At 41.4% G+C, this 21,452-nt stretch overlaps 1 protein-coding gene across 4 annotated transcripts in view; it reads right to left on the bottom strand.

Annotated features, from left to right (window-relative positions):
* The window catches only part of PAX5 (paired box 5), a 253,791-nt gene that overhangs the window by 77,483 nt on the left and 154,856 nt on the right, over nt 1–21,452 (bottom strand). For all 4 annotated transcript variants that reach the window (XM_080986922.1, XM_080986919.1, XM_080986921.1 and 1 more), the window contains one exon: nt 14,362–14,491. In XM_080986922.1, the coding sequence (XP_080843048.1) occupies nt 14,362–14,491 (130 nt within the window). The remainder of the gene's footprint in view (nt 1–14,361; nt 14,492–21,452) is intronic.

The raw sequence follows: 21,452 nt of genomic DNA, 5'->3' as shown, positions 1-21,452 counted from the left end.
TGTTTGATTCTGGATTGTTTCGTTGATGTTTTAATCTGCTGTAAACCACTTTTGAGATTTTTCTTAAAAATATAAAGCAGTATAGAAATGAAATGATTAATAATAATAATAATAATAATAATAATAATAATTACATAGACACATCCATTGCAATCACACATTTAACATCACATCTAGTTTGGCAACCAAACTAAGAATGTGAGACGAGCCCTGCTGGATCAGGCCAAAGACCCACCGGGTCCAGCGTCCAGTTCTCACAGTGGTAAACCAGTGTAAGAACAAATCTCTCCACTTTTGATTCTGAGCAACCGCATACTGCCTCTGACTGTTGGGGGGAGAAGGTGGCTGTAATAGAGCAACTTTTTTCCCAAAAAAACCAGTGTGGTTGTAAAAGGTTTCTCTACAATATAGATTGTAATAAACCTGGGCTATCTTTTAGGCTGCTACCTTTCTTTAAAATAAAAAGGTTTGCTTCATTATTCCTCCTTAAGATTTTATCACCATATGTTTTATAATTAAAATTAGCATAAACCACATAGCAAGTTATGGAAATATCCCATTGCATCAATCACTGTCCACCAGCTCAATGGTCTTTTTAAAGAAATGCATGCCAGTCCATCAGCTTGGCTGGCATCTACCATCCCCAAAGTGCTCAGGTACCCTAACGAGAGCTTGCATTGGCTCCTTGCAAAGGCAAGAGAGGCTCTTATAAAGCATGCCTACCACAGAAGTCAGACAGAAGGAGAGAATCAAGCATGCACCAGTTCTGAAGTGCATCCCCAGTAAATCAGCACAGCTGCCCAGGGCTTATGATGTTTCCCTCACTCTCAATTATTTACACAAAACTTCTTGGTTCCACTGGTAGTATAGAACTACATGTGATTAGTTCTTTGAATCTTTTTAGCTATGGCAATTGGTGCTATAAAATACAGCCACTGAAGCTGCAATTTTAAAGTGAGATCAATGTGGTCTCCACATCTGAACCTCTATGCTAAATAAAGAGTCCCATCATACACTAATATGAAGCAAGCCCCCAGTGCTCCCTCTCAGATGCTCCCAAACTCCATTCAGTTCCATCCCCTACATTCTCTTTTCTTTTCCTATTCTTGGCTCTTTCAACCCAATATACTTTGAAGGCTATGGTCATAGAGACAGTTGTTTGGTGGTCATTGCTGTTGTGGTGAGAGTAAATGGAAACAGAAGGAATTTAATATTTTAAACGTTGCAAACAAAAAAGATTTGATGTAAAAGAAAACACCAATAAACTTGGTTATTTCTCATTCCCTCTTTTGTTTTTCTTCTACCCTCTCCTCCACCTTTCACTTTCACATTACTTTCAATTTGACACAAAAGGAATTTAGCTATTTTGGATCATCATCCAAAAATAGGTCATAAAAGGCAGGTCAAATAAGGTGGTCTAACTAAATGATAAATGGCCCTTTCGTCGCTTCTTTGGCATCAATCCCAGAGGGGTTGAAGGGAGCAGAGCACTATCTGTTAGTTAAACTTTTTTCTTCTCCTTTCATCATGACTAGAATGAAGAAGAGATAAGGTGGGGGGGGGGGAGAGAACAGCTGTGATGATATGGAATGAACCCGTTTGTGAAAGCCATGAAAGAAATAAAAAAGCATTTACTCTAGGCAAGTGGTATAAATTGTTTTACCAACACATACAAGCCTATTCTGTGAAAATCATGTTTTGCTTTGATGTAGTCTACCACACGGCAGGACCTTTCTTCCTTTCTTCCTTTGTCTTATTCATCAAAATATTTATAGACCGCTGTATCATGAAAAAGTGCTACTCTCTGGACACAACCTTGAAGATACAAACAGAAACACTGTAATAGTGCGCCTCCAATGCCCAACTCACTAAGTCATTCTAAGAGGATACCATGGTCAATGGTCTCAAAAGCTGCTGAGAGATCAAGCAGAAATAAGAGGATCACACTGCCCCTGTCCCTCACACAATAAACGTCATCCATTAGGGCGACCAAGGCTGATTCAGTTCCAAAGCCAGGTCTGGACCAAGATTGTAGTCTCTTCTGGGAATACCTGCAGTTGCTCCACAACCACCTTCTTCACTACCTCTGCAAAGAAAGGGGTGCTGATGACCAGTCTATAGTTGTTACACTCCATTGTGTCTAGGGTGGGCTTTTGGGGGAGTGGATGCACCACTGCCTCTTTAAGGGCAGTGGGCACCACTCCACTCTGCAAGGATGCATTTACCACACTCTTGGCCCATTCAGTCGTTCCCCAACTAGCTTTAATAATCCAGGATGAACAAGAATCTATGGAGCGGGTGGTCAAGTACATCACTGTAAGTATCCTTTCCACATCCTCAGGCCACATCAACTGGAAATGATCTCAGAACACCGGGCTCAGTGTTAAATCAGACACTTCAGGTGATACTGTCACAATAGCAGCATCTAAATCACTGTGGAGCCAAGCAACTTTATCCTTGAAGTGTTTAGCCATCCACTTACAGCCAGTTGCTGTGTCCTCCAGAGGTTTGCACACACACATCTCACCTGGTCAGGAGTAATAGAAAAGAACCCTATGGGACCCCAAAGCATAACTGCCATGGATTCTCCAGCACCATCTTCTAAAATTGGTGCTCAAGATAGGAGTGAAAGCACTGCAAAACTGTACCTCCAACATTCAGCTTGGACCACCTACGCAGGGTGGACACCATTGTCAATAGTACTGAAAGCCACCAAGAGGTCCAAGAGAATGAACAGAGCTGTACTCTCCCCAATCAGCAAAGGTCATTCCACTGGCCAATGAGGCCAGTTTCTATTCCAGAACCAGGCCTGAAACCCAGGTGAAATGGATCGCAATCAGTTTCATGCAAGAGTGCCTGGAGTTGGCCAGCAACCTCTCACATAAGCACCTTGGAGGTTTAAAGCATATCATGTTATATGTTTTCCATGCAAGCGATTATCAAATTGGAAGAAAAGGATAAGATGATGTTGTCATACAGTATTTGTAAGCTATCTTGAACAGATGGGGAGGGTGGGTAGGCGTACTTTAAAAAATCAGATGACACAATCTCCCCCAAGCACTGCCAACTAATAAATTATACAGTTTGGTGTTTTAAGAGAAGAGAGTGATAGCATGTTACTTCTTCAACTGTACATAAGCACAGAGAAAGTTTTGCCTTATAATATTAGAAATCAGAGACAGAAATGGAGAGAGATAATTGGATTTCATCAGCATATTGATGACAGCGAACTCCAAAATGACCTCTCACAGCAGCTTCACATAGATATTAAACAGCATGTGGGGTAAGATCAAACTTTTGTGGCACCTTGCAGGACAGCTCCTACAGGGGGGAACAATTCTAGCCAAGCATACTTTTCTGCATCCTTGACAGGTAGGAATGGAAGCATTGCATCGTGCTATCTCCAACGCTGCCAACCCGCATAGAAGGATGCTATAGTTCATGATATCAAAGAAGAATCAGCATTGCAAGGTCGTTCTCTCTCTTCGCCAGCTCCCTCTCTTATTGCTAGTGAACATAATCCACCAATACGACCAAGGCAGTAACATTATAATATGAAGCCAGAAACCAGATTCAGGTGTACTTTCATAAATAGTTTAAACATGGGTACCTCTCCAGCATATTTTATAATAAAATGGATTCATATAGCTTCTCTTTCATTCCCCTGCCTTCCTTAACCATTCTTTTTAAATGTTTGTTATTTCACAGCCTTTGCTGGTTGTCTGAGTAGCTTCCTGATTGATAAACTCCAGCAGTTCTAGATTTGCTTTATTCTATAGCTTGCAGGCATTTTTTTTTTTTTTGCATCTGATCATGACTTCTGCTTCACTAGTTACAAGGATACACATGAATTGTTTACATTTGCCTCCAAGATATCATATTACTAAGCATACTGCAAAATATATTATGGTTATTCTGATAAATCTTATTTGTAAGGTAAAGGTAAAGGACTCCTGGCAGATAAGTCCAGTCGCGAACAACTCTGGTGTTGTGGCACTCATCTCGCTTTACTGGCCAAGGGACCCGACGTTTGTCCGGAGACAGTTTTTCCGGGTCATATGGCCAGCATGACTAAGCCGCTTCTGGCAAAACCAGAGCAGCGCACAGAAATGCCTGAGCAACAAGAGCTCACCCCATCGTGGGGATTTGAACCTCTGACCTTCCGATCGGCAAGCCCTAGGCTCAGTGGTTTAGACCACAGCGCCACCCGCATCCCATTACTCATGTAGACTTGCATATAGAAAGTAGTATAAATTTCACCTATGATACAATGTTATGTCAGTATCTGTTCACCAGAGGTGGATGGCATTCACCTAGAAATCCTTAGAGATCCTGTCTGCTCAGAATTCAATGGAGTGTACTATAATATGAAATTATTATTCCAGGCCTTTGGTCAGGGCGCAGCCTGACTCCCTCCTTTGGCAATCTTTACAAAACTTTAGTTTATGGTTGCCATCAATTTTGATTTTAATTAATTTTTATAATGTTTTTATAATGTTGCACTATTTTAGTGTTGTTAGCCGCCCTGAGCCCGGCTTCGGCTGGGGAGGGCGGGATATAAATAAAATTTTTTATTATTATTATTATTATTATTATTTATCTTTTTACCCAAATAGCATACTTTCTCACTAAAACCAGCCTCCTTCAAATATTTTTAATTGAAGATTATTAAAATCAACACCAATTTCCAAAAAAAGGGAAGGGGGTTCAGAAAATTAATAACAAAACAACTACCCCCAGTTATGTTGCTTTGTAGTATTCCCACGCATTATCTCAGCATGCCTTACAAAAGCCCCTGTGAAGCAGAATTAATACACAGAGCACGTGTTGCTATATGAGAGGGCGAACGCATTTCAGCCAGGGGCAGTGCCCTCACTGTACTTCAGTTTAAACTGAAGTTGTGAATGAAATATTGTAGGTGACTGGGTTCTCCTCATAAAGCCCATAGAAGGTAATACAACATGACTGACATCCAGCCATTCCTCCCCCTCTGTGGTTTGATATGACATTTTTCAAGGGGACCTTGCTCCCAGCTTTATGCCAGCTCCTCTTTCTCTGTGCATTTAGGTATGTGTGTTGTGGTGGGTGCCAGGGTCATGGCTTCTAGGTGCTCCTTTTGGCCCTTCTATTTCTGGGGAAGGGACTGGGCTCCCCTCATGTCCCAAAAGCACAGACCTTTGGGAAGGAGGCAGGAGGGCTCCAGCATCCTGTCAGGAGCCTGGCACCTCCTTCCCAAAGCCCGGGAAGCTTCTGCCTGGCTTAGGGAGGGAGGTGTGGTGCTCCAACGGGGTCCTAGAGCCCTCTTTCCACCTTCCCAAAGCCTGGCTCCAGCCCCTCCTGATGACACATGTGCAATGTCACATACACCCCAATCACCCACACAAGCTGGCCCCTATGGTGGGTCAAAGCCTGTCATAGTGAGTAGGAATGCTTTCCATTATGGCCAGGGTGTGGGGCTGCAGGCAACCATAGCACAATCTAGACCTATTGTGTAATCACTGTTCTGACACTTGTGACCCGCCACCCCAGATCAGCTGGGGGGTCTGGTCTAGAGCAGGCTGGCTGAAGTTCAGCAGGCAGAAGCCTCTATTCTGTTGGCCCAGCAAGGACTTCTGGAAATTGTAGCAGGCCCAGCCAATCCAGAGGCTTTATACTTCTTGTCAATCACAGGGATCACAGGGGCCAGTGTTGCACATGGCAATACTCCTCTGCTTTGCTTAAAGAAGATGCTGGTACCAAGACTGAGTCCCAGTTCAACCCCATGTGAGGTTCCCTGGCACTATGAATACAAAGTGAGCAGTAACTTCACTGCTGCAGCTGAAGAATCATAAGATTGTGATCCTCTCTTCATTTCTCTATATCTCTCTGAGGGTGCAGACACAGAGGACAACAAGAGAGCCAGGACCTTTTCATGGGCACTTGAAAGGTTGGGGGCAAATCAATAAAATACAATGTTGGCAAAGATAAGTTATTTCACTCTGTTTTTAAAAGGTGTATGTGTGCATGTGTCTGTGTGCGTGCAAACACACTCATTTATTATTAATGAAGATGTAATATGGAAACAAGGGACGTGGGTGGCGCTGTGGGTTAAACCACAGAGCCTAGGACTTGCTGATCTGAAGGTCAGCGGTTCGAATCCCTGCGACGGGGTGAGCTCCCGTTGCTCGGTCCCTGCTCCTGCCAACCTAGCAGTTCGAAAGCACGTCAAAGTGCAAGTAGATAAATAGATACCGCTCCGACAGGAAGGTAAACGGCGTTTCCGTGTGCTGCTCTGGTTCACTAGAAGCGGCTTAGTCCTGCTGGCCACATGACCCGGAAGCTGTACGCCGGCTCCCTCGGCCAGTAAAGTGAGATGAACACCGCAACCCCAGAGTCAGCCACGACTGGACCTAATGGTCAGGGGTCCCTTTACCTTTTTAATATGGAAACACAGGAGCCCCCTTCAAGTGACATCACTTGATAAGGGAGCATGAGTAGAACAGGGCTGAAGGGGTGATGCCCATTTAACCTCCCCCCCACCTGCGCGTGCACACACGCACACACACACAAGTTTCTGATAAACTTCTTCAATGGGGAGCACTGTGTATCAAGGCTCCCTCCCCACCGCAGAGGTTAGTTGTAAATGGGTCAATCTCTCAGCTCCAGCCCTGCTCTGTCTACGTTCCCTCTTTGGACAGTAATGCCTAAAAGAATACCAAGTTTGTTCCCCTGAAAGGTTCACAGCTTCTGGATTCACTTCTAGATATTTGCCCTGCAAGTATCTTCTCTAGAAAACAGACTTTTCTCATTTTATGGCTGAGATCCCAAGAGGCTCATGTGCTCATTCAACCATTTTCCACGTATGCATCATTAATCTCCCAAATTTTCCTTCGCTGCTCTATGTATTTCATTGGAAGCCATGTCTGAGTATTGCTTGCATTTCAGGAGTGGCTTTGGGGGAAGCTGCATGTATTTATGATAACCTTCTGCACGTATTCAAACATATGATTCCCCTACCTACACTCTGAAGTGATGCAGTGCAGGAAAAAACATGAGACTATACTGACTAGATCATTGTGTGGATTGGCTCAGCCACTCATCCAAGAAGGCTACTGAATGTAACACAGCAAGTTATAGCGATAGCGTGTTGGGGAAAGAGAGATTTTTCAAATCTTCAAATGCTCTTGAAGAACTAAGTGACCTGGTTTGTCAGTCTGAACAGTCTCTAAAGGCATACCCACAAAGCAGTTATGCCATTTGGAATTGTGTGTTGTACAGTTCACATCTGATCCCGCTGAAGTGAAATATTCTCATATAGTTCCTTTTTGCTAGGTCGCTTAGCACTCTCATCCACTCATTTCTGGGCACTGCTAATGCAAAGTGACTCTCCAACCAGCTGCAGTCAGAGTTGCCTGTGGATTTGTCAATCTGCCCTCTGTGCCTTATTGGAGAGGCGAGCAAAGGTGTCAATTTCAGTGCCACTTTGTCCTCTCAAAGTGATAGCGACCAAGCTGAAGTCAGCACAGCAGAGCAGAGAAAATGCATCTGCAGGTAATTAGTAACAATCAGGGGCTGCTCAGGAAATGCTGACTACAGCAGTAATGAGCTGGGCACATGTCATTGGCTTGCAAATGGAGAGCACGCTTATGAACCGTGGCAGCAGGCAGTAAGAGCGAGGTTTTTTTTAACTTAATATTTAATGTGGCATAAAAACGATGGAGAGAAATCAACTAGTTCTCTAATCAGATGTTCAGCCAGTGGTCCATAACCACAAGTAAGTTGGTGGATGAAGCAGTATAGAAAAATGTCATCAAAATTTCCTTTTACCATAATTTAGGCCCATTTTTATGGACATGCTGATGTGAATGCCAATGTCTAAACAGTACTCCCCCCCACCCCCCATTCAAATGATATTACTACAGATCAGATCTGCAAATCTGCTAGGAAATGCAAACCTCAGACTGACACCACTGCTGCACGGAGGATCTTTTACATTATTATTTCTCAATGCTGCTTTCCTACTTCAGCCAAAGGCTTGAAAACAAGAACAATGAAACACTGTGGCCATAATTCTCTTATCTGCATGGTTCTCAGCCTATTTTGCATTGATTAAACTATTTTATGAGTTGGCTTAAGAACTCAGGACTCACAATACAAACTAGACGTAGGTCAGTTTGTGAATGGAAGCCAAGCTCTGTCCCTAGACATTCTCATAAAAACTGCTGAAGCTTGAACTGCAGATCTCAGCCCTATCAAAAGAACCAGATTAGTTTTCTTGGCCACAATAAAACCCATTTCTCAAACTCTCTTCATTCCAGAATATGGGGGCTTTTAAGCATTTTGCACATTAATATCCTGCTGGGTGTTGAATCGTGGAACACTAAGGAATTCAGCGGTTTTATTTTCGTGAAACAGAACTACTTCCTCTATTCAGTCAATGACTTCTGGTGCCATTTACAATTCTTTCTTTTTTTAAGCACAACACTACTTTTGGGTCTCCCACACAAAATGAAGATGTTATAACATATAGGTTTGTGATTTTTGAAAGATACAGTATTCCTGCTAGCCTTGCTAACTCCAAATAGCCCAAGATAGGAAATTTCAGATTTTCACGAAGTTCGGTTCTATTATACATCTTATTTGTGCTCTATGCTATTTTTTTCTTTACTCTTTTTTTTTTTACTAGAATCTCCATAGTCAAACAATATGTTTTAAATTTACAAATAAGGGTGCAAACTCAAGCTCTCTTAAAAGTTAAGGCATAACTAAAGGTATACTAAGTGACCCTGAGGATCTTATCATTTAACAACTCTGAAAATGCCTTGCACATTCAGACTAGGGCTTCTGTGCATACTACAAAGCATATTCGAAGCACATCTCCCCCCATAATTCTGGGCATTGTAGTTTACCCCTCACAGAGTTACAATTCCCAGCAACCCTTAACAAACAATAGTGCCAATAATTCATTGCAAGAAAGGTACCTACCACCAGGCACTAGAGTTCACCGAAAATGAGAGGTAGAAAGAAAAATGGGGATAGGTAGGACTTTCCTGGCTGGCAAGCTTATGGAAGGAGAAAGAGAATAGGGAAAGTAGGGGTGGGATGGGGAGCGAGATAAAGGAATAATAGAAGGGGAAAGGCAAGAATGAAGCAACCAGGACAGCGCTGAAGGGAAGAGAGCACAGCGGAGTAGAAGTGGGGGGCGGGGGAAGAAAACGGAGTGGTTGTAATAGAGAGAAAGTGGACTGCAGCCCCTACAAACCTGGTGTCAATGCTCTTCTAACTCACCAGTTGAAGACAATTGCACTAGATGATTGTGCACAACCCACTACAGAGAAGAGGATTACAAGTTTTCCTCTTAATAGTGCAGTTTGGTGCACACTTACCTGAGGATTACATCTAAGCAAACATTCATATGATTGAACTACATGTGCTTAAAGGAAATAAAAGCAATTTAGCACTTTCTGTATATTATAATGGTGCTTGCTTGCTTGCTTGCTTGCTTGCTTGCTTATTAGCTTTCCAAGCTAAACATTTTCCATCTAACTAAAGGCTTTCTATGCCACTAGCTATTTATTATTTTTATTATTATTTTAAAGGATGAGTAATTTTCTTTCTTTCTTTCTTTCTTTCTTTCTTTCTTGCCAGGGTGGGGGGTGGATGTCTCCTTTTCAACTGACTATTTTTTGTCACCCAGACAATTCTAATCAATTGATTTTTTTATAATGTGCATGTGCTTAAATAAATCATATGCAAATGAGCACTGACAGATTTTTATTCCCCTCTGGGAAAGGTGGCAACCCTAATTTATTTGCCCTTTTCGAGGCTTCTTTTTATTTCTAGTATATTTTTAAGGTAGAGTATTATAACCAAGAGTAGCTCACTAACATAAGCAACAGCATAATATGTTGAATATTGATTTACATTCATTTAATAATAAAACTAAGGTAATTATGTTTTTTCTTGATCTTAACCATAAAAGACGCTCACTGAACTGTAGCACACTGAGACAAAAACACTTTTCAGAGTAGTATTAATATTGCTGCAATGTTTATTTCCCTGTTAATAGAGAGCTTGGGGTGGCTGAATACCTTTCAGTTTAGGAGCGCAATGGGGCCACCCAAAAATAGGGTAATGATTTCTACATACCCAGAGGCTTACTAAATCTTGCCTTCCTCTACTGTTCCTGCTCCCATTTCCTCTTCCAGATTTCTTTTCCCTCTTAATCTCCTGCCGTCATTCACCTGTAGCATCCCATCTTCCAGTCTAGCTTTCCTTAAACCCCATTTCCTTTACCACTTCCTCTGCTAAAACATCTCCCTGCCCAGCCCTTCCCAGATCAAAGCAGCTTAGCCAATGATTGCCAGAGGCCCTTCTGTGCCAACTTCATTTTGACTGGCAAGCAGCTAGTCAGTTACTGCCAGAGGCGCTACTGATCATACAACTGCTCCATTATAGACAGACAGCTGAACCAATCACTGCCAGAGGTGGTCACAGACAAGGAAAGTCATCATTGTCACCACCAACAGCACAGAATCTCTTGGCACATTTAGGGATGGGGGGAAGAAATTCAATTCAGTTCACATTTAAAGGTGAAACTATCAAATCCACACTTTCAAAATAAATAGGAAATCTAAAATATAGCCATCCTTCAATATCCAAATTTTGCACTGCAGTTATCCAGCCAAACATTGTTTACCAAAATGCATATATTAGTAGAAACTGTGCATAAAAAATTATATAGTAGTGAAAATAACATACAAAAATGCAGTATATTCAGGGGAAATGCTTGCAAAAATGTGTTTTTAAGGAGAAATTCACATTAAAACACTGAATTTTCATGAGGATTAAAAAAAATAAAAACAACCACCACAAATTGCTACAGAAATGTGGAGGACTAAATTTAAAATTAGAAAAATGAGAAACTAACATAACCAAATTGGGAAGATCTTTTCATTCCTATGTGCATTATCATATAAATAATGATGATAACAATTTAGTTTACAGATATCGGTTAGTCACAGTTGGAGCCACTAAAACTGAACTCTCAACTTTGTTTTTCTAACTACATGTGAGTTGGGGGGGAGGGGGCCCACCCATTTGTTCTCTGGCAATGAGCCACTTCCTTTGTTTCCTTAATGGCCTATTACCTCACTAGGAAGCTAGTCTGGCTGTTCCAGGAATAGATTTTAACACTTGCTGGATCCAGAGATTTGAAGGCTCTTGGCATACAGCCTACCCCCAAAAAAACTCATAATAAACAAAAATAATAACAAACAAAAATGCCAAATACAAACAGAATTAAGGTGTCATGAGTCAGAAAGGGGCGGGGGAGAAAGAAAAGCAGTGGTGTGGAGAGAGGCATAATTTATTCTGGACTTTGTATAGCATAAAGGTTTGTGATTACTTAAGACTTATTGTTTGCCTCTTCTCAATCAATCAAGCCTTTATTAACATTTCAGCTAATTAATGTGCCAATGACATTGTGTCCATTTGTCTATAAAGTAAGCACTTAGTCTCCAATTCTACATAGTATCCAAATACAAACCTCTTTGACCCCAAAAGGATTTCAAGCATTGCTTTAGAAATAAACTGAATCTCATCACACTATATGTGAAGAAAGAAAAGGTATATCTCCATGCCCAGAGCTGTTTCTAGCTCATTATCTGCCTGGGACAGGTAACCCTTAACTATCCTCCCCTCCCCACAACTCACCCCCATGGTCCTCATTGCTCAAGCACTGAAATAAACCAGCATAAAACATAGCTAATTAAATCCTCATCTTCTTCATCTATTCTGGACTTCCGGCATAAAAGCAAAGCAAATCTTTGCTGCTTGTACTGTATGTATTTAGGTGAGAGGTAGGATGAAAAGGACAGAAGCATTTCTCATATAAGTCTCGAAAAGCCATTCATCTATACAAACTGCAGGCCTGAAACCCTTGAACTCAATGTGTAGTGTAATTTACCATATTTTTCGCTCTATAAGACGCACCAGACCACAAGACGCACCTAGTTTTTGGAGGAGGAAAACAAGAAAAAAAATATTCTGAATCTCAGAAGCCAGAACAGCAAGAGGGACCGCTGCGCAGTGAAAGTAGCAATCCCTCTTGCTGTTCTGGCTTCTGGGATAGCTGCGCAGCCTGCATTCGCTCCATAAGACGCACACACATTTCCCCTTACTTTTTAGGAGGGAAAAAGTGAGTCTTATAGAGCAAAAAATACGGTATATTAAATAAATGTTTAAACATGCTATAAATGTAGGAACTAGGAATGAAACAGTAGCTAATCATCAGCATAATCCAATAAGCCAGTCATCAACATAATCATGTAATGCTCTTGAGGACAGGAAAGTCTTCAACTATTGGCAAAAGCTGAGCAGGTCATTTGATATTGTGAGTGCAAAGGAGAAGCCCTCACCCAGTGCCAGATTTATGTATAGGTTAAGTAGGCTGAAGCCTAGGGCTTCTAAATCTAGGGGGCCTCCCTAGGCCACCCACCCCCCAGCGGGCAGTCTCCCCTCTCCCAAAATTGCAAACCCAAGACTTCATTCATGTGAGGGCAGGGCAACTCGGGTCAAGCAACTGTGAGACTCTGGACCAGCTAGTGGGGCCCAATTTGAAACTCTAGGGCCCAACTTGAAAAAAAATTGTGGGGCCCTAGTTCACAGCCAAAATCTGCAGAATCTTAGAGATATAAATCTGTATGCTAGGTCATTTTCACAAGGTCAGCAAAGCCCTTCAGAAATCAGACCTGTTATTGAGTTCTTGGGCAAGTTTGTATAGTTCACTTCCGGATTTTTTAAAGAGAAGATTTTGATGAGCTTGAGAAACAAGCAAAAGCCACCTTGCCAAATGTTAACTACAAAACAAGGAGACAAAGAAGTGAGGGAACGGCAAAGAAATGACAGACGTGCACCTGATGCCTTAGATGCACTTTCTTCAAGAGATAAGTTTAGAATAAAATCCTTTTGTCCTATATTAGATGCACTTGAAGCCAATTTAAAAAGAAGTACTGTGTACAGTGATGTTGCACAATTGTTTTTCCATTCTTGCTATTCTGATAGCATCTAAGCAAGAAATTCAGCAAGGTGTTGAACTGTTGATGGAAGCATACCCAGAAGATGGAAGCATACCTGAAACCTATTGATGAACTTTTGCACTTTCACCTGTACGTGAGACAAAGCCATGGGCTTACAGCAGAGCACTCTTTGTCTGGTACCTTTATCAAATTATATACAAGGAAAAAATTCAGATGACCTTTCCTAATGTGGAAGCAGTTTTGCAGCTATTTCTTAGCTTTATAGTCACTAACTGATTGGGAGAAAGGAGTTTTTCAAGACCCAAAAGAATTAAAAATGAAGGGCCACGATGTCTCAAGAGAGGTTGTCCACACTGAGCATTCTGTACACTGAAAGTGACAAACTTAGAGAAACAAATTTTGATGGAGTTTTCTGATGTCCTTTAGAGGAGAAATTGTGAATTGCAGAATTTTAAATACCCATCGTCATGCTTAGCTTCATTCAATTTTGTTTATAACACTCTTCCATTTTCTTCTAGTCGTGAGGGTGGGGGCTTGGGAGGGGCCTCATAAGTGGAGTAGCCTAGGGCTTCTCTTCATCTAAATCCAGCCCTGCCCTCACCCAAATTAACTGGGATGGTTTCGCTTCAAATTAGGCCGGAGTCAATTAAACCCACTGAAAAGAAGTGGAGTCCTTTTAGGTCTGCCTGAAATTAGATGGCACCCCAACCTCGCCAAAACCCACTTCAAGCACCAAATCAAGGGAATACCGAACAAGGCCTCTCCCATCAATCGTTCAAAGAGTAGAGTTGCCAAGCTCCAAAATAAGGAGACCATAAGAAAACAGCATATGTCAGACAATTTGTAAGACTTTTTAGGCTATACTCCTCTTGTAATGTTCACCATCATCATTTTAATACATTCAATAGACCAGTAATAATAGTAAAAACAAACACAATGTACACAGTAACAATTGAAGTCCCAAAAATTATCCTTCCACTGCCACTGGTAAAATTTAGCCACTACCCATAGAATTTGATCTCCCAGAAAATATTTAATGTAACACTGAGCTGACTTTCCTAGGAGTTTGGCCAATATGTATTAATATTGCAGTTATGGTGCTCTCACAAACAAATATTTCACTTCTTGAAATAATAACTATATGGCAAACCTATACTGGACACGGGCTGCTTAGAACCTTACATATCATAGGTATCACAGATATCAAACATCAAAACTAAGACAGTTTCAACAAGGAATGACAAAATCTCCTACTACATCACCATAAGCTCCTCCCACTTGCCATTTCATTCAGTATGTCCATTAATAACATGCTCTTGGTAGATCAACTAGTTTTCCTTACCTGTCACAATAGGATATGATTGTGGACCTGGAACACTGGCTCCTATATCTGCTGAAGTAGGGCTTGTTAAATTAGCCTTCATATCATCTAATCCACCAGTTAGTGATGCCATGGCTGAGTATTCTGTTGACTGAGAGCAGAAAAAATGAGATAACTTAATACATCTACTGAGTATAAAAATCAGTGCCTAATGCAAGATAAAACCAAGCTATAAAGGTGGATTCCTGTGAAAATTGTTAGTATTATTATTATTTGTTTCACATGTCATTTGGGTAGCTTCTATCTATGATTAGATCATATGCTAACACAAGTTTTGTAAGCTTAAACTATGTAGCTTGCTAAGTATGTGCTAGGCGGGGGGGGGGGACAGAAAACAAGTTTTCAGAGTGCATAAACATTTTGTTATGCCCAGTATGTTACAGAATTAGGAAATTCCCTCATCAGAGGCAAAACTTGTAAAACATTTTGAGCATAATAAAACACTTTGGCACTTTGAGAACTTATGCACTTGGGGGATTGCTGAATTTGTGTTGGCCGACACAAGTTTAAAACACTAGTTTGGGGAAACTATGAAGATGTGACTCCATAAAATTCCTCTTGCTGTGGTAGAAAAATGGTTGCATGTCTAAACAAGGATTTATCTCTGGCAGAACAACATTGGTGAAAAATAAAATGCTTTACTGGTGCATATGGTTAAGTACTGGCAATGTTGTTGTTAATCAATGCTTTTCAGGCTTTCTTCTGCCATGACTTTCATTACTATTAGGTTGCCACCTGAAGAGCTTCGTAATATGGAACAGATTGTGAGGCCATAAGAAAATGATATATTGCATGCCTCAGGACATGAACAATACTTTGTGTAATGTATTAAATCAAAATTGCTTATTGCAGTTATGGTGCATCTCACCAATTCATAAGGTTCATAAATAAGGTACCATTCCTTGATCTAAGGAGCTGATGGTAAGCCTCTTGTCCAGTACCAAACTAATACCAGAATCACTGCAAAGAGTAGCAAGCCAGCAGTATGCGTGACTGTAACAAGTATCGGAAAAGGCTGTCCTGTTTGCCTGACCTTTTGCTTAATGGTTTCTGTTAAATTAATTAGTAGCTGATAATTATTAATGTCATTGTCTTTGGTTATGGATATTGTTTGTTATTATCTGTGGACTGTTGGTGCTGCTTTGATTTGCTTTTACTGCTGCTTTCAGATTTGGTTTGTGTCTCCTGCTCTTGGGTTTGTACCGCTATCATATTTTTACTTCATTAATTTTTCAATGACATGTGAGTTGCCTTGAATATAACTTTGTGGCAGAAAGGAACACTGAAATACATAACATAACATAACATAACATAACATAACATAACATAACATAGTTTGCAGTGAAATACTTGCACCCTTATCCTATAGTGCTAGCATGAAAGCAAGTGCCCTAAATTCAATAGGACATACAAATCCATTCCTCCTATACACTGTTGCTTGGAAATGAATCTCACTCCTTTCTATGGCACATGCCCTTAAGCAGGTAGGAACTAGGATTTCCCCTCAAGTCTCAACAAGTGTTTGTAATATAGATTAAGGGCTTGATACAACTAATGAGTCGCACTAGCAGAAGCCTGTGCAAGGATTTCTGCAAGCGCAGTAGGGCTTTCTCCCTCCCTCCTCTCCCTGTGCCCCCTACCTTGAAATTGGCTCAGAACCCCCAGAGCAACACACAGGGGGGAGGAGAAAGGGTAACATTCTCAAGGACTGCCTGTCCCCCTATGAACCAAACCAAACCCTGTGATCATCTGTAGCCCTTTTTCGTGAGCCTCCTCTGCGAGAGGTCTGGAGGATAGCAACATGAGAACGGCTTGTGTGGACAGAACGTTCACCTTAGCCCAATGTTCAATTCCTGCCTATAGTTTTTCAGACCCATCCCACAACCAGGGATATGAGAAACATCCCAGGCTTGATTCACAGATTCACAAAGTCTCTTTAAACAAAATGGTCTTGCTTGTTTTGCATGCTTTGAAAGGAGTGTGTGTGTGTGTGTGCTTATACAGTGGTGCCTCGGAAGACAAAATTAATTCGTTCCGCGAGTTTTTTCGTCTTGCGGTTTTTTTCGTCTTGCGAAGCACGGTGTCGGAAAAGTTTTGGAAAAGCTTCAAAAATCACCAAAGTCTTCAAAAACCTCAAAAAAGGCTACCACACCGCATGCTATGAGTTGCTCCTCGAAGTCAAGTCGCAACTGTATTAACGGTTTTAAGAAAAAGGAAACAAACTTGCAAGACGTTTCCGTCTTGTGAAGCAAGCCCATAGGGAAAATCGTCTTGCGAAGCAACTCAAAAAACCAAAAACCCTTTCGTTCTGCGAGTTTTCCGTCTTGCGAGGCATTCGTCTTGCGAGGTACCACTGTACCCTGGGGAAACCAGAACTACACATCAGCAATGCAATCAGTGCTTCTTCTGCAATAGACATTTTGGTCTGGCTATTGTCATGACCACCTATTAGGGAATGCCCATAGCTCCATACTAAGTAACAAACTTAACTCCATCTCATGCTCTCAACAATTATGGAACAGTTTTTGAGGGATATTTACTGTAGATATGTGAAAGCTTATTCATTGATCTGTCAAAGCACTCATACAACTTTTTAAAGGGGAAAAACAATTACAAGATTACCTACTCTCCCGCACAACAATGCTTCACATTTCAAGGGCATTTGAATTGCTACGGGTCAAAAACAGGATGCTGTGTAATGCAGCAGTGCTGAGCACCATGACATAATACCCAACAGGTTTCTGTGATCTAGCAGAGGTCTCAGAGGCATCCTCTCTTTGTGTGGCAAAACTAGTGAGACAGGGTTGAGCCTTAGAGAATTTCTAGCCTGGCAAAACACAGTGACACTCTCAAGCTTCTCTCCAAAGTTGTCAGTAGTTGTCAACCCCAAATGTTCCAGAAATGTCTGCATTAATCCCTGAAGCTTCTTGTGCTTCCTCACATTAATTGCTAAGAGGACTCTTCTGGCCAGTGGACACAAGTGTGAAGTGCAACTTCATGGCCAGAGGATCTAGCCCCATCACAATTTGACTGGCTTCTGACCTCCCTGGGCAAAAGAAGTTGGTCATTCCTGCTCAAGATCATAAGGCGCAGCAATGTAACTGTGTCTTTGTGGCATAAACAACGTCCACAATATGGACTGTGTTTATCACTTGCGATACCACTCAAGGAACATACACCATTGCAAAAATAATAGAAAAATCACAATGGGGAAAAATAGAAGCAGCAACAGAAATCATCACTATTATTCCTGTCACAATTATTTTCAGAGTATGTAAATACAAATAAGCAAGCAAAAGTTTAAACTTCCTTCCTCAAAGCACCCATAGTGATGTACAATTTAAAACACCAACAGTTTGCAAAAATAGTTGCATACTATTAAAAAAATTATTTTATTCTATATGTAATCACTCCTAATGTTTCAATCTGAATATGGGGAAGATAAAAGGTGACTGAATCTCCACCCCTAGTGCTGGAAATCCAAAATGGCTACTCTTTCAGTAAAGGGACCCCTGACTGCTAGGTCCAGTCGCGGACGACTCTGGGGTTTTGGTGCTCATCTCACTTTACTGGCCAAGGGAGCCAGCATACAGCTTCTAGGTCATGTGGCCAGCATGACTAAGCCGCTTCTGGCGAACCAGAGCAGCGCACGGAAATGCCGTTTACCTTCCTGTCGGAGCGGTACCTATTTATCTACTTGCACTTTGACGTGCTTTTGAACTGCTAGGTTGGCAGGAGCAGGGACTGAGCAATGGGAGCTCACCCCGTCGCGGGGATTCGAACTGCCAACCTTACGATCAGCAAACCCTAGGCTCAGTGGTTTAGACCACAGCACCACCCGCGTCCCATGGCTACTCTTTGGATTGCTGATATTTTACCAGGTGCGGCAGACACAATAGTAATAGTAATAATAACCCACCCTTCACCCTAAGGTCCAGGCATGGGTTGCAACAATTAAAAAAGAATGTTAAAACAGTTTTAAACAACTTACAGTTTACCATGTCTTTGCAAACACAAGGTCTGGAAACGTAATCATTTTTTTAAGAAAACTGAAAAGATCAGAATGCTGAAATCTACAGACAAAACCACATTCTGTGGCTTATTTGTGCTGCTGTAAACTCACAGCGTACATACAACTGTGCACATATTTCCTCATGCATCACCCTTTTTTCTTCTTCTTGCTACATATTTTATTTGTTCCCTGTGTTTCATTCTTCCACTCTCACCTCTTGATCCTTCTGCCAGATTGTCAGACCCCATTTTGTCGGCAAATTCTTTCCTGAGTTGCAATAATGTTGCCTCTTCTGCACACTCCACTGTCAATTAACTTTGTCATATTCTGTCCTCAACACTATTTTATTGAATTGCCTCTCTGTCCTTAAAATAATGAGCCCCCTTGTGGCAGTGGACAGTCACATGTATAAGTTCAGGTAAACTATACAGTGATACCATGTTATTCCTGCATTGCATTGAGAAAAACCCTGCAAAACCTATTGACCAAAGAACAACGTAAGAAGTTAAGAAAAGCCCTGCTGCACCAGGCAAATGGTCCATCTAATCCAATGTCCTGTTCTCATAGTGGCCAAACATGCGCCTATGGGAAACCTGAGAACAGAATAGCGCTCTCTGGACTAGTGAGTCCCAGAAACTAATTTTCAGAGGTACACTGCCTCCAGCAACGCAGGTGGAACCATTACAGATATTTCTGAAAAGAAATGAACATGTGTACTCTTCAAGCAATGGTTTGTCATACTTTCCGTTGTTGTTGTTTTTTACAAATTAAGTGGTGTGTACGTTTTATGCAACAAATAAATAAAATATATACTGCCTTCAAGTCCCTGAAAAAACACCATTCTCCTGCTACACAGAGTCCATTTCAGGCACTATCTGTGCAGGAGAAGGAAGCATAAGCCTACCCAACTTCATGAATTGACCCAGAAGGGGAAGACTACCAAATATCCTAAGCTAGAAATCGCTGAACACAATGTTCTTCGGTTTGACTTATATATCAGTTGCATAATATTGACAAAGTTGCTGATTTATTGTTAGTTTATTTCTGGGCCCAATTCAAAGCCCTCACATTAGTGAGCCCTGAATGACTGAGGCCCCAAATCTCTGAAATAACATCTCCTGCCTTTCAGACACTCTCAGGTTCCACAACCCCCAGAAATTCAGAACAGCTGCCATGGAGAGGGCATTCTTTGTGGCAGCCCCTAAGCTGTGGTATTCCCTCCCCAAAGAGGGTCATCTGGAACCATCACAGCGCTGGTCAGCAATGTTTTGCTGCTTGAGGCAAAACAGAAAATGCTGCCTCCCACCATCTTCAAAGCCACCACCCACCGCCACTGCTCAAGCCACCACCCCTGCCAGTGCCAAAACCACACCCACCCAACGCAGCAGCGTCCCTCCCCCTTCCATCTTTGGGAGAAAAAAGGAGACTGAAGAGTGAGTGATAGCAACAGAGGAGGAGGAACAGATGATAAACAGCATGGCACAGTCCATGAGGCATGGATCTGCTACCCCTTCCAACTGTTCCCCAGTCTGCCATCTGAGGCAACTGCCTCACTGAGCCCCATGGGCAGGTGAGCACTGCACTTTCTTTATGTAGTTTCCATCGTATTCAGAAGATACAACTCTTTATCCTGGCCTTTGACACCAGATAGATAGATAGATAGATCGATAGATAGACAGATATAGAGATAGAGAGAGAGAGAGATATGGTTGCAGTTTGTTTTAAACTGATTTAAATATTGCATTTTAAATTGCTGTAACCTGCCCTGGGACTTTACAGTGAAGGATAGGTAAGAAATTGAATTATTAATAATATTTCTCAGCAAGAAGAGTAATGCTTCCTACTCCGTCCTTTAGTCACAGTCACACTCAATGAAGCTTGAACTGAAATCTTTCTCTACACTTCTTAAGTCTGCAGCTCAACCTTATTTCTTCCTCAGCTCCCCTGCATACATACCTTGATCATCCCTAGCTATTATTGCATTCACCGTCCAACTGATTTTGCCAAAAGGCTGACATTTTCTTCTTCTTTTATATGATGGAACTAATCATTGCATTTTATCTGTAAATGCACACCATCTTTCTGCTGGGACTAAAGCAACAACACTTCTAATTGGTTACCTGAACAAAATAGACAAAAAGGCAATCTATTCTTCCCTTACTGATTCCTTCTTAAGTAACTCTCCAAAGCTTTATTTTTCCCCTTGGGCTTTACTCGCTTGCTTTCTCCTCCAGTCAGTTAGTGTAAACTTCTATTCAGAATGACTTTGTTTGCCAGGAGTAATAAGCCTTAAGTTTCTTTATTATTTCAACTAGCAGTCTTAACAGACTATTTATTTTTGCACTCCACTGCAATATATATACCAATCTCCAATGCGTTCCATTACTGGCTGTAGTCAAACAGGTTTTGTGATGTTTTTATAGAATTTCAAAAACCTACAAAACTTGTTTGGTCAGTGATGACAATGGGACAAAAGCAATGTATGCATTCCTCCCCATTGAGGAAACTACCTCTCCTCGTTTTCCAGGGGAGAAGGGGTGTGGCAAATACACACACACACACACACACACACACACACATGTAAAAGGGGAACAGTACTATTTTTGTACAACTTTTACTTTCAGTTGCTCCTCTTTTAAGCCCTGGCTGATTATTTTGGTATTTTACTCATGAATTCACTACAAAACTGCTGACATGCATACACAATGAATTTTAAAAGTAAGTTGTGGCCTTAGTAAAGCTAATGCTTTACTAATGGTGTGGTTTTATGTGCATTCTTGTGGCTTTATTCTATATTGGCTGTTTTAATGAATTATTGTTACATGCCCTGACTTCCTGATGTGATTGTGTGAATAGAACCTTCCTTTGACCAATATCCCACATCTTACCACAAAAGGCAAATAAATGTTCCAAAGGTAATACAAGTTACTTTTGGAACTTATGCAGGCTATAAGCTTTAAGAAAGGGATGCAAAACTAACTAGAGTCAAACTGATCCCATGCCAGGAGCCTGTGGCTATACATAGATCCAGTTTAGCAAC

This window comes from Podarcis pityusensis, assembly GCF_964106645.2.
Source record: "Podarcis pityusensis genome assembly, chromosome: 17".
Classification (NCBI taxonomy): Eukaryota; Metazoa; Chordata; class Lepidosauria; order Squamata; family Lacertidae; genus Podarcis; species Podarcis pityusensis.
This window is presented reverse-complemented; position numbering and strand designations above follow the sequence as displayed.